General features: G+C 42.2%; 1 protein-coding gene across 1 annotated transcript in view; it reads left to right on the forward strand.

The window, feature by feature from the left end:
• Positions 1 to 2,989: 2,989 nt before the first annotated feature.
• The window catches only part of adgra2 (adhesion G protein-coupled receptor A2), a 40,469-nt gene continuing 29,751 nt past the window's right edge, over positions 2,990 to 13,707 (forward strand). The window contains exon 1 of the mRNA XM_086313860.1: positions 2,990 to 4,069. Coding sequence (XP_086169986.1) covers positions 3,780 to 4,069 — 290 coding nt within the window. The 5' untranslated portion in view covers positions 2,990 to 3,779. The remainder of the gene's footprint in view (positions 4,070 to 13,707) is intronic.

Raw genomic sequence — 13,707 nt, forward strand, 5'->3', positions numbered from 1 at the left:
GATAGGTAGACAGTTTATTTAAATGCATTTTTGCATATTTATTATTCCACATATTATATCGCACACAATCTAGGGATTATGTTTGTCATTATATTTAATTGTTTTACTAGTGGCTCCATAGTGCAGTGCCAGTAAAAGCTCTGCAGTTCATCCCAGGAGGAGACACAAATCCCTTGGGGTGGTTTGTGTCAGAAGAGGCATCCAGATTAAAAATCTGCCAACATGCTTTGTGAATAGCAGACCAGGCAAAAAGGAAACTAGAACGGTAGTTTGGATGCTTTTATTTTCCCACAAGCTTATCTGCCATCCAGGTCTTGTAACTGAATGAGCATTACAAAGTTGTTGGGAGACCCACGTCTATGACAAGAGATGTCTGATATAATTATGCAGCACATGAGGAGGGAGAGTTATGACGTGCGTTGCCTTTGAGGCTGTGTAACAGCTATGTAATTCACGTTCCTGACCAAAAGACGGCAGTATTACTGCAGTTTCAGACTTGTTCTTTATGAACTTATGAAAGCGATAAAACTCAAATTACACATGGATTAAGATTTTTAAACTCCGTTATAAAATCTTTGCGCAGGATTGGAAACAAAATATGGACATGAGCTGATTCATTTCGTGGAGAAATCTGATGGTATGTTTATATAAACAAGTGGGGGGAAGCATAGGCGAGTGTACTATGATTTCGGTTACTAGGCAATTATAGAATTGATTTCTGCATTATTTGTGGATCATTATACAATGACTACAAAGATAAACCTCCTTTGCAGCATTATATTGGATTAAATTCTAAATTACTTGAAAGACTTCGGATAAATGAGTGTTGACAGTACAGCACCACATCGTTTGATAACCCCTCAAAAATGTAGAAGTAAAGAGCTTAATGTTCTCATAAAGTGTTAAATAAAACCATTCACCCAGGAAATGTGCAGAAGTGGAGGAGTGACGAGTGCGCTGCGGATCTCACCACTAGATGTCACGAGCTCCTCGAGAAACACTCGGCAGCAGGTCGCCTGACGTCTGTTTCCCGGCTGGAAGTTTTCTTTTGTTTATCCATTGGCAGAAATCCGGACTTTTTGCCTGAAACTCAGCAGTCAGTGGGTCTGGTTTCTCTAATTGTGCTGAAAACCCCATTGTTTTACATGTTTATCTACCAGTGTGGGATTTGTAGAAGACGACCGACATACAAAACCATCTCTCAGCCTTCGTCACACATCCCCAAAAAGCTTGTATAACATCAGCCAAAATCGACACTGAGGCACAATCTCAACCCTATACGTTTTTTGGCTTTTTTAGCCTCCAACCTTCTCTGTTTTCCACCTTCGTGATGTTCTCCCCCTTTCTCAATAACTCCACCTGGAATGGAGTCCAGATGTGGAACAGGGAAGAAGGAGAGACTTGCTTACTAAGCTATAAGGAGCAGGGGGAGAGCGTGTGGAGTACATAGAGAGAAAATGTTGGACCGACATTAAAGTTTGTCTGGATGCCATTAAGTACAATTTGATGTAATGTGCAGTTTGGGACGTGACATTTTAAAATGGAAACTGTGCTCTCCAGATGAGAGCGATCTGGGCCTTGTGGAGCTGGACGGGGGTGTTGTACTTGAAGCCTTATTTAACGGCTTGGATAAACAGCCCTCTGTTTCATTGCTGAACAGGCGCCCATCTACTCCTTGTGCTTTCTTTCAATAATTGCACCGGCTTTTTCAGCCCATTCCCGACGTAAAGTATCATATACAGGAATAACAAACCAGGGGTCCACTGTGTGGTTCAGAGCACAGTGCGCTTTTATACTGCCAGGCTGCTTGCATGACTGAGGTGCCTGCAGTTTGGATATGTCGGTGAATAGTTGTCAAGCCCAATTGCATAAAATCCCGTTTCAAAAGCTTTCCTGCTTCACCTTCTCATATTTTGAAATGCTCTCCAGATTTGAATCGCCACGGTTTCCATCCTACTGAGCTTCTCGTATATCAAAAGGTATTTTTAAAACTGAAATATTGTATTTTGGGAAGTTTCCATACACGCAGGGAGAAAAAAAGAGCAGCAGAGCCAGAGGAAGGATTCTTTTACTTTTAGGGGAGAAATGTAATGTTTCTGTAAAATAAATAAATATATATATATTTCTATATATATATAGTTCTTTCAACAAAATATTTAATGTTTTTTATTATCTCAGAATAATTGAGGAAGAACATTCAGTGAAAATTTGATAGAATAGGACTGAAAAAAGCTTATCTGTATTGGAGCCCTGACAGCTTCTTTGTGCCAGCCACTCCAGTTTCAGCATTTATGAGAAGCCACGGAAACAAAAGAAAACATGCCATTAATCTAGAAGTTATCATCTACAATATGACACCCCATTCTCTACGTCTACATTTTAAAGATCAATAACTCTAATCATAACTCTTTCTGCAGCAACAATATCACATTTGCCGTAGCGTATCTGTAAAAGTCTTTGCTTCCTCTGCTTCCCGTCGATTGAATGAAAACTCTTTGATCTGCTCCAAAGGCACAATACAATGAAGGCTTTCCACATTCATTCATAATTTTAGTTTTAGGCTCCCGGTGCAGGCAGGCACTGAAATCAAGACCTTTCAGACTTTTACACCCAGGCCGATCAACATTTTCAAAAGCAGTTTCCCTTTCTGATGAATTTATCATTGAACGTATTATTGTTGTAATGGGATAAAAGCCAAAAGTTGAGTTAATAACTAGGCCTAATTATTTCGATAATTATTTCAGTTTTGCTTATAGGTGAAATATTTGTGGGTTTTAGGCAAACTCATATCCATCCACTGTAACAAAAAATAATTTCCCCCAGGGATCAATAAAGTATTCTGATTCTGATTCTGATTAATATTAAACCTAATGGGCCGTATGTTTTTTTTTTCTTTTCTTTTTTTTTTTGTGAAGGCGTGTAACGTGAGTCGTCGTTGCCCTGACCCCCTCCCCGGTCACATGTGGAACCTCCTCTCTGTCTCGCTCTGTGCAGATCCGGATGCGCTAGGACCGCGGGGACCAGGGCGCAGACGAAGACGGAATGGGCGCACTTGGGGTAGTAACCAAGTGATTTTTGAGTGTGACAGAGGCAAGCAAGCAAAACCGCTAGATTCTGGGAATTACACCGCAGCTCCGAGCTCACTTCTAAACGAACTAAAAGTTGCTGTTTTTTGTTTGTTTCTTTTTTCCAACAAGTTCAAACTGAATTCAAGTTGCGCATGAGAGTAAGCAACGGTGAGCTTAGGGATTGGAGGAAAACACTGAGGGAAACTTTCAAGAGATGCGAGCAAGTGAAAAAGAGAATTAATTTTTGTTCATATAAACGACAGCGTGGCTGTGGATGTGACTGCTCAGCCGTCAATCTCACCAACCCCTGGATTAAGTTCGCAGAAGGCGAGATAACGGTAATCTGGACACTCCCACTTCTCTAAAGGTAATTAACACAGCCATCAACTTTTTAGAGACATATTGGATCGCTTTTTTTCTAACTGTTGTGGACGTTTGGAGGGTGACACATCTCTTGGATTTATTAAAAGCGTTTGGACCAGAGGGAGTTGTGCGCCCGGGCTGCCATGACATAACGGGACACTTGGGGAAAAAATCAACGGCGCTGAATATTTCTGGAATGACCGGATGACGAGTGTCCATTGTTGAGCGGATCCTTTAACCTTGCCATTCATTCAAGGCCTGAAAGCTGATTTTATTATTGTTGTTGTTATTACAACTTTCTTCTCGCCCACATTACACCCACTGAAAGCTCCATGCTGCAGATATGGGATGATTGGAGGCTGGGGTGCAGCTGAGGTGAGATCCAGCCGAAGGACAATGTTTGCGCCCGGCGTTGGCATCCCTCTGCTGCCGGGGCGTCTGGTACTGATGCTGCTCCTGTTGCCGAGGCTCTACCAGGCTTGCCCGGGGCTGCTCGCCTCCACCAGTGGCTGCAGCTGCGCGGAAGAGCGCCCCAAACTGCACAGCGTCCAGGCTGTGGGGATCAGGGTCAGCTGCAGCAAGGGGGAGCTGACTGAACTTCCGGATCCCGGCTTGCTGCCCAACAGAACCGTCACTCTGTGAGTTGGAACACTTTGAGCATCACTGTAACATTCAAACTGACGAATTAACAGTGTATTATTATCATAAGGCTGGATTTTTGAAGGCTGGGCCTGACATACTGGTGTCACTGGTACAATTAGGCCTCATTTCTGTTCTCTGGTGTCACTCAGCTTTCATAATAGTATTTCTGAATGTCCCCTAAACATTTTGGAGGGGAAATATTATCCAATCTTTTTAAACAACTTGTTTCCATAGTTAAATTAAGTTGAAGTCACAGGATGTCCATGTTATGGGATTAGGGAAGTCACCTTTAGTTGTTCATTCTTAAAAAGTACTCCCAATGTGATTATCATCTAAGGCTTAAGTATTCTGGGAGCCACACACCGATGACCCCTTGACCTTAGTTTTACCTACATTAATGGCTTTCTGAGTTAATAAGACTTGTCAGGTTAGGCGCTTACATCTTGATTTACTTTAACTGCTGGGCTGAACGCTGCCATGCTGCAAACCATTAAAACAAGCGTTGAGAGGGCATAGGGCTGACTGTAGCCATCATCTGGCCCTGCCTCTCTGACACAACTCTGTCGCTTTAAATTAGACTCAGCTAGACGCCCTGTCTTCAGCTCGCTCCTTCTTCTTCCACCGCCGCCGCCGCTCGTGCACATGGCCCAGCTGACTTGGCCTCGCAGAACTAGAATAAACAGAAACAAATTATAAGTATTTTATGTCTGAGTCTTTGCTTTACTGGTGGGCGGCTCCTTAAATGCCGCAACACCCTGCCTCACTATCTCCTTCCGTTGAAAAGGGAGGAAGAAAAAAAACATCTGGCGAGAGCTGGACAGCACTAATCCTGACCCAGAATAGTTGCATATTTGTAATTATAAAGCAGTTATTTGTGTGGTCTGTTTTGGACCAAACTTGAAAGCACTACCATCACTGGCCAAAGTACACTATTGCCCATGACTGATGGCCTACCGATCTATTAGTGACACATTTCTTTGGACAGTAACACACCACTTTCTTCACAGCTGCTCAGTCTTTTGAAGACATTGCTCATTCCCACAGTGTGTTAGTGTCTCTGTACTCTGACCCAGCGGGAGAAATGCTAAGTGCACATCGTCACAGGGGGAAAAACATGTTCAACTGCCCCACTGGAGAAAGCATATGAGGTAAAGTGAGGGGATTTATGCCCAGGAGAGCTAAAGCCAGCCAGCAGTCCATTTATAGGGCTTTATGTTTCTTGCTTATTAAAGGCAGGATAAACATCTGGGGAACACATTGCTGAAAAGCTGGAGGAGGTGAAATGGCTCGGGTGGCAGTGGTTGAGGTGACTTAAGATAATCTCCTATACCCACACCTAACTTTGGTTAAGATGTTTTGTGCATGCGCTTTGCATTCTGTGACACTTTTTTGATTAAGCTCTCTGCCAGGCGAAAACAATTCCGCTTGCAATCCACCATTTTCTCTATATCCCGGGAACGACGGTGTCTAGAAAGTTTGTTTTCCTGAGGATTCGGTGAGTCTTTTCAAGCGCCTGCGTTCCCACTGTTGCTCGTGACATTAGCTCCAGATGTGGAATGCGAGAAGTTGTGTGGGTATTCGTGTTATTCCTGACATTCCACAGACGCTCTGAAACTGCAGACAGTATCCCAGGTGCGGCATAGGAGCTTTTTCCATGCCCTACATCACTTTTCCTCCTCTCCAGAATCGGAGGGCTTGAGAGCCAGGCCCTGCTGCCCTCTCTCTGGGGCAGCCTGGAGGAATGCTCTCCTCCATGCTGAGCAGGCAAAGGCTGGAGGACACCAGGCCTTGGGCTTCCGGGGCTGGCTGCTACGTGTAATTCACAACAGCTGGCCCCTGTGAACATTCCAGCTGAGGCCCCTGAGCCTCATGGGAAAACCCGACGGCGATTTGTTTATTAAAACTATTAGCTGGCTGTTTGTTGCTCCTGCCATCCATAAAGGAGCAGCAAACAGTCCACCCCCCTGACCCCCCCAATATTATCACCTCCTCCTATGGCTCGTCAGTATCTCTGTTTGGAGTTTGTTTACACTGCAGTGTGTGTCACGTTTACACATCGCCGTTTCTTTAAACTTATGCTTATCAGTAGTTTAATGGTGTATAAATTTATTCTCAGCCTTCTCCATCGAGCTCCAGTCGTTTGTCCCACTTTCATTCGTTTCTCTTTATCTCCATCCCCCCTCCCCCCGCTCTCTATCATGAGTTCATCCACATGCAGTAACTCTCAACCTAAATATTTAGTCGTCTTGGTAGGAAACTGCCATGTCCAAACTTCTTCCAGATGTGAGCTTGAGCAGGCTTGTGTTTAGGCCTAATTATGCACGGCTGCAGAGGAGGTGGATCGCTGAGAGAGGAAGAGGAGTGAAAAGGGAAGAGAGGGTAAAACAGATAAGGGTGTGAAAGTGAAAAGTTCGGTTGAGGAGAAAGTGGGAAAAGACGGTGTAGGTTAAAAAGAGGCCGGAGCGAGGGAAGAAGGTCGAATACGAGGAGTAGAAGAAGTGGGACGAGGAAATCAAAGGGGAAAGAAAGAAAGCTGAGCAAGAAAAATGATGGAGAGAGGAGAAGTTTGGCAGGCAGTTCAGAGGGATGTGCCCCTGGAGACTGAAAACTCCCCATCCCCTGACTAACAGATCTTTAGCTCCAAGTTGAGACACAAGAGGAGGAGGCAGGGCTCCTAAATGCATCAACATAGCTTCACTTTTAATACATTACTTCGTGTCTCTAATATTTTGGATGTTACATTTGTCTTTGCCTGTTAGCGGAATTATGCAAAACTACAATTTTGGGTAACACCACTGCCGCTGAAGCAGCTGGTTGGAGCTGGAGTTAATTTTTAAACAATATGCCCAATATTCATAAGATCTATGATAAATCCATATGATATCAATTTTTTTGGTTTGTGTTTTAAGTTTGCTAAAATTTCACAGGCTCCGTTGTTTCCGATCTTCATCAGAACTGGACCAGATCATCTTCATACCAAGATATTATATGGATTTCTCATTTTCAAAAGCTTTTATTCATCATGGCAATGAAGCTGTTGAAAAGGAAGTTAGGTCATATCTTGGCAACGCGTTCAAGGACATACATGGACGCGGGACTTTGTTTTGACGAAGTGCAAATAGTCTTTCTTCATTTGCTGCAAAATCGAATAACTTTTGGTTACTTAAAAGAAATAATTCTCGTCTGTGATAATGCCAAGGGAGGTTCAAATCTGAGACATTTTCTAATGCAACTGGCATATTGTTTTTTATCAAGAGCAGATTGGATGTTTCTGTCATAATAATTCAGCTGGATGAACTGAGAGAACTCATCTGTGTCAAAAAAGACTGCAGATCTCTACAGCTTAGACACTGAAGGCACCAGCTTCTCTACACAGTCTTCTCCATGCCCCAAGCTTAGGTTATTTAGTTGTGCTTCACACCTGGCCAGTCAGAATGGTACAGGCCTTACTAGTACTGGTAAAAGTCAGAAAAGCTGTTTGGAAAATGGATTTAAAGGTGATGCATAAAAGTGAGGAGTGGAATACATTAGGGTAGCGCTAGACCCAGTGAGAGTGTTAATGCCAGGTCTGAACCTATTCAAGTACCAGTCATCAGTCATTATTGGACATGTTTGAATTAATAGGGCAGGACTGAGTCATTCAAACATCTGCTGGGGATGCCACATTGAACAAGGTGACATTGTTCACATGTCTGTTCCAGCCTAACGACCCCGACAGTAATTCATAGAAAGACGTAGGGACAACATGGGCACCAATGTTGGTATATCCCCAGTTTTATGCATCCCAAATAGCCTAAAAGAAAATGAGTGAATTGGCAGGAGAAAGGCTCAGTGACACAGGACGCTCCCAGTAAAGCTAAGAAGACTATACTGAGGCTATTGACAGAGGGAGGAACATCTGTACCTACTCTAAACGGCTTACATCTCTAACAGAAGCTGTCTCTTATGCCTCTATAGCAAAAGTTCATAGTTTCCATTCTCTCAACTGGTTTGGAGTGTAAACACACTTTTCTTACATACCTGTCAATACCAGGGACTAAACAGAACTGTTTCTGTCAGACTTCAGCCTGACAGCTATAGTATGTTTTTTAAGACTAATGTCGATATTTGATGATTTAAAAATCCAATATATCGGCCGATATTTTTTTTCTTTCAGACACCTGAAACGCAAAAAAACTTCCATTTGTTATGTGTAGGTATTTAGTGATTCTGCCTGACTCTGTTTTGTTTGTAGTTCCAAACACTTGTTGGCAAAAGGGATGTTGCAGAGTGCCCCCTGGTGGGCAAACTATGCAACTTCCTGGCTGAAGGGTGTTTCTGTTGTCTCTTCTTTACTTGTTTCATTTTCTGTCATTTGCTGTTATAAATGGCAATATCAATAGATCAGAAAATATTTAATAGTGGCCTAAAATTTTGGCCCGTTGATAAATTGGTCCAGCTGTAGAGTTCGAAATTCCAGTTAGCTAACTGTTTATGTATGCGATTGGAATAACAAATCTGGCATTTTTGTTAACCCCCCCTCCAAAAAAATCCATCCAGGTTGTTATTCCAATAATAATGTAATTTGATCTGAAAAGTGTGGATGCCAACTGTTGCAAAATGAGCCCATTAATCACAATGATTGATGGGCTCATTACTAACAAGTTATTATAATTTTAATGGAATATCCACATACGCATAATTTCATCAACCCCTGTGTCCCAAAGCCAAATGTTGTTTATTATGTTGAAAGTTTAGCTCTGCTGACTAAAGAAGCTGTAATCTTTCGGTATCGGCTATTTCAGTGTTTTCAGCATCTTCAGACTTTCTTCGTAAACTGATCACAGAATTCTTGTTGTATGAAGTGAAGGCTGTTTCAGAAGATTTCATACTGTAGGCTCTACTACTGCATTAGGGAACAGGACAAAAATGGCTTTAATAATAATGAAAATGTGGGAGGCTGTGAAGCACAACTTAGCAGAAGGAAGAGTTCATTCAATCTTTCATCTGAAAAAGGATGTTTCACAGACAACCAGCTGGCAGACATATGCAAATATGCCAGTTTGGGGTATCTGTGTTGAAGCAAGCAATATATATGTATCATTAGCTAACTGGTATACGTATCCTACAGATTCATGCTATAGCCCTGGAACACCCAAAGAAAAAAGAGTGCAGCGTGGGGGCAGCTGTCTTTGTTTTAGCGTTTTAATGAATAACAGACAAATGAAGAGAACGTACAGTGGCAGCTCATGTGCAAATGTGCTGGTGCTTCATAACTTGTGGTTTGTACCCAAGTCAAAGCTGTGCTCCTCCTTTGGCGTATTTTCTTGTCATCATTGTCAGTGACTGATGGCTGTGGCTCAGTGGATGCCAGCCTGAGCGAGTGGGCTCAGATACTCAGAGTGAGGGTCAGCAGCATGCCCATCCTTGGCGTGATCGTCCCCCCTCCCTCCCCATCCAAGACAGCTGCAGTTGCTCTCTCTGCGTGCTTGAACTTGAGCCCAGTATGTCAGTGTGGCTAAATGGCAGTCAAGGGTTTCAGATGAAAGTATTTCAGCCACGGCAACAATATTTTTTATCAGTGAGGATCATGGAAGTGAATGTCTGCCCATTTACTTCCTTCAGACAGTATGTTTTTGCATGATTTTTGCATTAAAACCAGCATCACTTGAGATGCAAACTTTATGTTCACATATACAGAGATAAACTAGTTTTTGCTCTTTAGTGTCACATTTTTTTGTGTGACCTAGGTCACTTTGACATTATTTTTGTCCAGTGTCCTGCACAAACTTACGTTAGGTCATTCTTGCACAGCTAACAGACAACACATCAGCATAAAACAGTTGGCTCTCCCTTCCAACTTTTACCAGTTCAACTCTTAGCAAGAAAGCAGATAAAAGCTTGATTTTCGAGCTACTCCTACAACCACATTTTGTCTTCATCTCATGTAGATGGTGTGCTTGAGTGGCACTGCCAGCAAACACACCATCGACATGACCAACTCAGCTTATTCATTTGTTTTTTAAATTATTCATGAGAAAAAAAGAGAAAATGTCTAAAAGGTAGTTATTTGATGCTGATCATGACTCTGTCATGTTGAGAAACACAGTACCCGATTACAGCTTTCTAAAGCTTAATGACTCAAAGAGATTATTAATTCAATTTATTCAGATTTACAGTTTGAATACTGAATTGGCTCCAAGTGTGTGCTGATTATTATTATTAAAAAAACATCCACTTGTAGTACAAAACACTGCTGTCTGTGTGTTCTTTTCACCATGTTTGTTTAACTAACTTACGTATAGTTTCTCTATCAAATGTCCTCATGAGCAGTCTCTTAGTTTGTTCACAGCTGCTAGCAAAATGTACGGCACACGCCCTGTTACACTGTTGTGGTTGCTCCTTCTCCATTTGAACCAGCATAATTATTAGAATTTTACAGGATTTATATATTAAAATTCTTTCTCTAATATTACTAGTGTTAGCAGTGGCTGAACTAATCCTGCATAATCTACACCTACAAGAATATGCTACACCAGCATCTAAGCAGTCTGCCTCTAAAAAGGAGTGATGGAGAAGCCTTTTTGTTAACCCCACATTCATCTGGTTTGAGTCTTTTCATTTTTGGCTCTGTTTATCTGCCCATCATGAAGCCCGATATCATTTGCTACATCTGCTACGCCCTCTGAGTGTCTATTTTTTCAAAGCCAGCTCACCTCAGTAGTATAATTGGCTGCCTACAGTATTAATCTGTGTGCCTTTAATCGCTGTGCTATCTTCTGAGTCACATCATCAGCCTCTCACTTGTGGCAAATGGGAGGCTGGATACCCAAGGGCCAGCAGATGTGTCGGTGGTTTATGATTGCTCTGTGAGTCAGTGTTTGTCAGATAGGAGCGTGACTACGAGACATCCCGAATGACATCTTATCATCAGGGAAAGTTCACGGAGAGAGAGAGAGAGAGGGAAAGAGAGAGCGTGCTGGCTGGGCATTCCTGAAGAGTTTATTTATGTGGGGAAAGGTGTTGAGACGAGGGGGAGCAGACTCCCCTCCACACATGTTAGGTGTGGCCGTGGTCAGCAATAAATCAAAAAAGCAAACAACGGCCTGACACTGGATACTCCGAGTTTTCTACTGCAGCTGCAGCACCTGCCAGTGCCACACAAGCCTTGTATTTTATTAAGTCCTTGCAGTTCAAGGTAACATAAGCAGAGAGGGAGTCTTCGCCGTCATACTGTGTGTACTGCAGCTGCCCGCCCGTTTGCTTGATGAATGTGCATTTCACTTATCACCTTGTTGTGTTTGTTGATTAAATGGCCCCGGTGTTCCAAAACTTGGCAAAAACAGCGGTGTGTTGTCATAGTAATCTCATACCCCCAAGTGGCTTTTTGTTATTTTAGTTTTTCCTTTCTCGCTGCTCTCTTCTTATCTTACTCCAAAAATGCCTGACTTTGGCTTTTCTTTGCCAGCGCTAACTTCCCGCTCCCTGTGTCTGACCACAGCGGCCCCCAAAGTTCCTGCTCCGGGTCGACAACACATGGGACGGAGATAATGGGTGTCTGTAGTGGGAATGCCTGTGGCTTGCGTGAGTGTATGTGTGTGTGTGCATGCATGTGTGTGTCTTTGAACTAATCTATGGCAATGCAGTGCAATCATCTTCTGAATTTCATATACTTTTATATTACTTAGAGTATACTAAGTAACTGTATCCATCAGTATGAATAATGTGCTTACACTTTCAGTTTTAGAGGGTGGGTTGACCAGGACAATTATACAGCAACTACAGAAAGTATCGAATGTGCAAGAACAGTAACGTGTCGAGCAAAGAGGCTGAACTTAGTGCTTCATGGCTTTGGACATGGCTAGTGCCATTTTATCACCAATCTGGATTTAAGCACAACAATTAAGAGCTAAAAGTCTGCATTAGTCTGTGTACTAACACTAAATGAACATATGGCAGAATTTAAAGTCAAGGAAAGCTTTTGGGTTTCCTTTTGTCAGTCATGTCAGTGTGCTTGAATGGAAACACATGCAGATAGGTTGCTCCTCTGAAAATGTTTTTAAATGCCACATTGTCACAAACAAATAAGCAGTTCAATCAGCAGCTTATCCACCGCTCTCTTACTGTGAATGAACTGCATATGGTAATCCTTCCTCTGGATAATTGTAGGGGTCTTTTATAAGCGCCTGTTGTTGTGATTTGGTGCCATATAAATACAATGAAATTGAATTAAACTGAATTTCAAAGTTCATCAGGTTGGAGGCTCTCATTAGCTTGCAGCAGCTCTCCATAGCAGAGTAAAGACTGCTGTCGACAGATGTTGGAGTTCACCAGACTGTATGATGATAGATGACAGATTGTAAATTTATAAATTACATGGCAAGTATAGGTGTAAACCTTTGCCAATCTGTCCTAGAGTGATTGCAGTCGATCTGAGTTGTATGGCAATTGTTGGGAGACAGCTTGCCTTCCACTGGGCGACCTGTGCAATCGCCATGTGGTAGAAGTGGATCACCCAGAAGTTGAGGGTGTTGCACGCACAAACTATGATTACCGATGCAACCAGAGCTTATATTGTTCACTTGCACTCCCCTATCAGCAGCACAGGGATGGAAAACAAATAAATTGCTTTATATGTGGAAGGGGCTTTAGATGGAAAGATAAATACTGCAAGTAGTGGGAAATAACAACCCCAGCTTTGTCCCCGAGGTAACGTCATGTGACCACATTTTTTTTTCCTAAGAAACAAATTGTTAAATAAAAAAGAGATACTGATAGTGTGTTTTTGTATCTTTATCAACGGTACTCAAGTATATAAAACCAACCAGCAGCTCATCTTCATCGTTACTCAAAACCATTGTATTATTGAGTAAGCTGTTACACGGAGCCACAACAAACTAAACATCTGTTGCTTGGATTGTTTTATCCTTACACTGTCTATGAATACGATCTGGTTTAGAGCTACATTTAAAGTGACTGAACAAGTTGTGACATGAAGCAATAACCCTTGATTAAAATCTTCTTGATGGCTTAACCGCTGTTTAAAGATACAGTATGAATGTGTGTTCCTTCGGAAAGAATGGTGGTCTACCAGTTTTTATTACAGATGCCTTTTGATTATTTAATACACTGTGGTATCCTCTGGTGTTGAAACGCTGGTAAATCTGAATTGAGCCCTGACTGTCATTCGAGAAAGCATTACTGCTGCACAGAAATGAAAAAAGAAAAACAACCTTCTCACAGATTCCTCTAAAGGCACTCAGTATCTGGGGCAAAAAGATTTTAGCCAAGCCTTTGTAAACGCGGCCTGATTTCCCAGCAGTCTTTGCTGGGAATCAGAAAACAGAGGCTGGTTATGAAACAGAACAATGAGACAATGTTAACAGGCATACACCACATTCCACTCACTGTCTCAAATGGCTAAATTCACTAAATTGCCTCATTAAAAGTGTAAAAACACTTTAGACAGTGATTAAACTGACTATTGTGTTCCTGCACTCCAGCCATAAACTTTCCAGTTTGGTTTGTCTTGACGAGTCTTTGACTATAAATATTGCACTAATTTATTGCAGCCTCACAGTAAGGCGGTTTTATTTTAGCTTGTGTTCCCTGATTGTTAATATTTGTGGCAGCTACTTGTTTATGTCTTTGGAGT

The sequence above is a fragment of the Aulonocara sp. 'chitande type north' Nkhata Bay genome, linkage group LG12, assembly GCF_057382095.1.
Source record: "Aulonocara sp. 'chitande type north' Nkhata Bay isolate Kocher_YH1m ecotype deep benthic linkage group LG12, A_spYH_male_GT1.1, whole genome shotgun sequence".
Taxonomy (NCBI): Eukaryota; Metazoa; Chordata; class Actinopteri; order Cichliformes; family Cichlidae; genus Aulonocara; species Aulonocara sp. 'chitande type north' Nkhata Bay.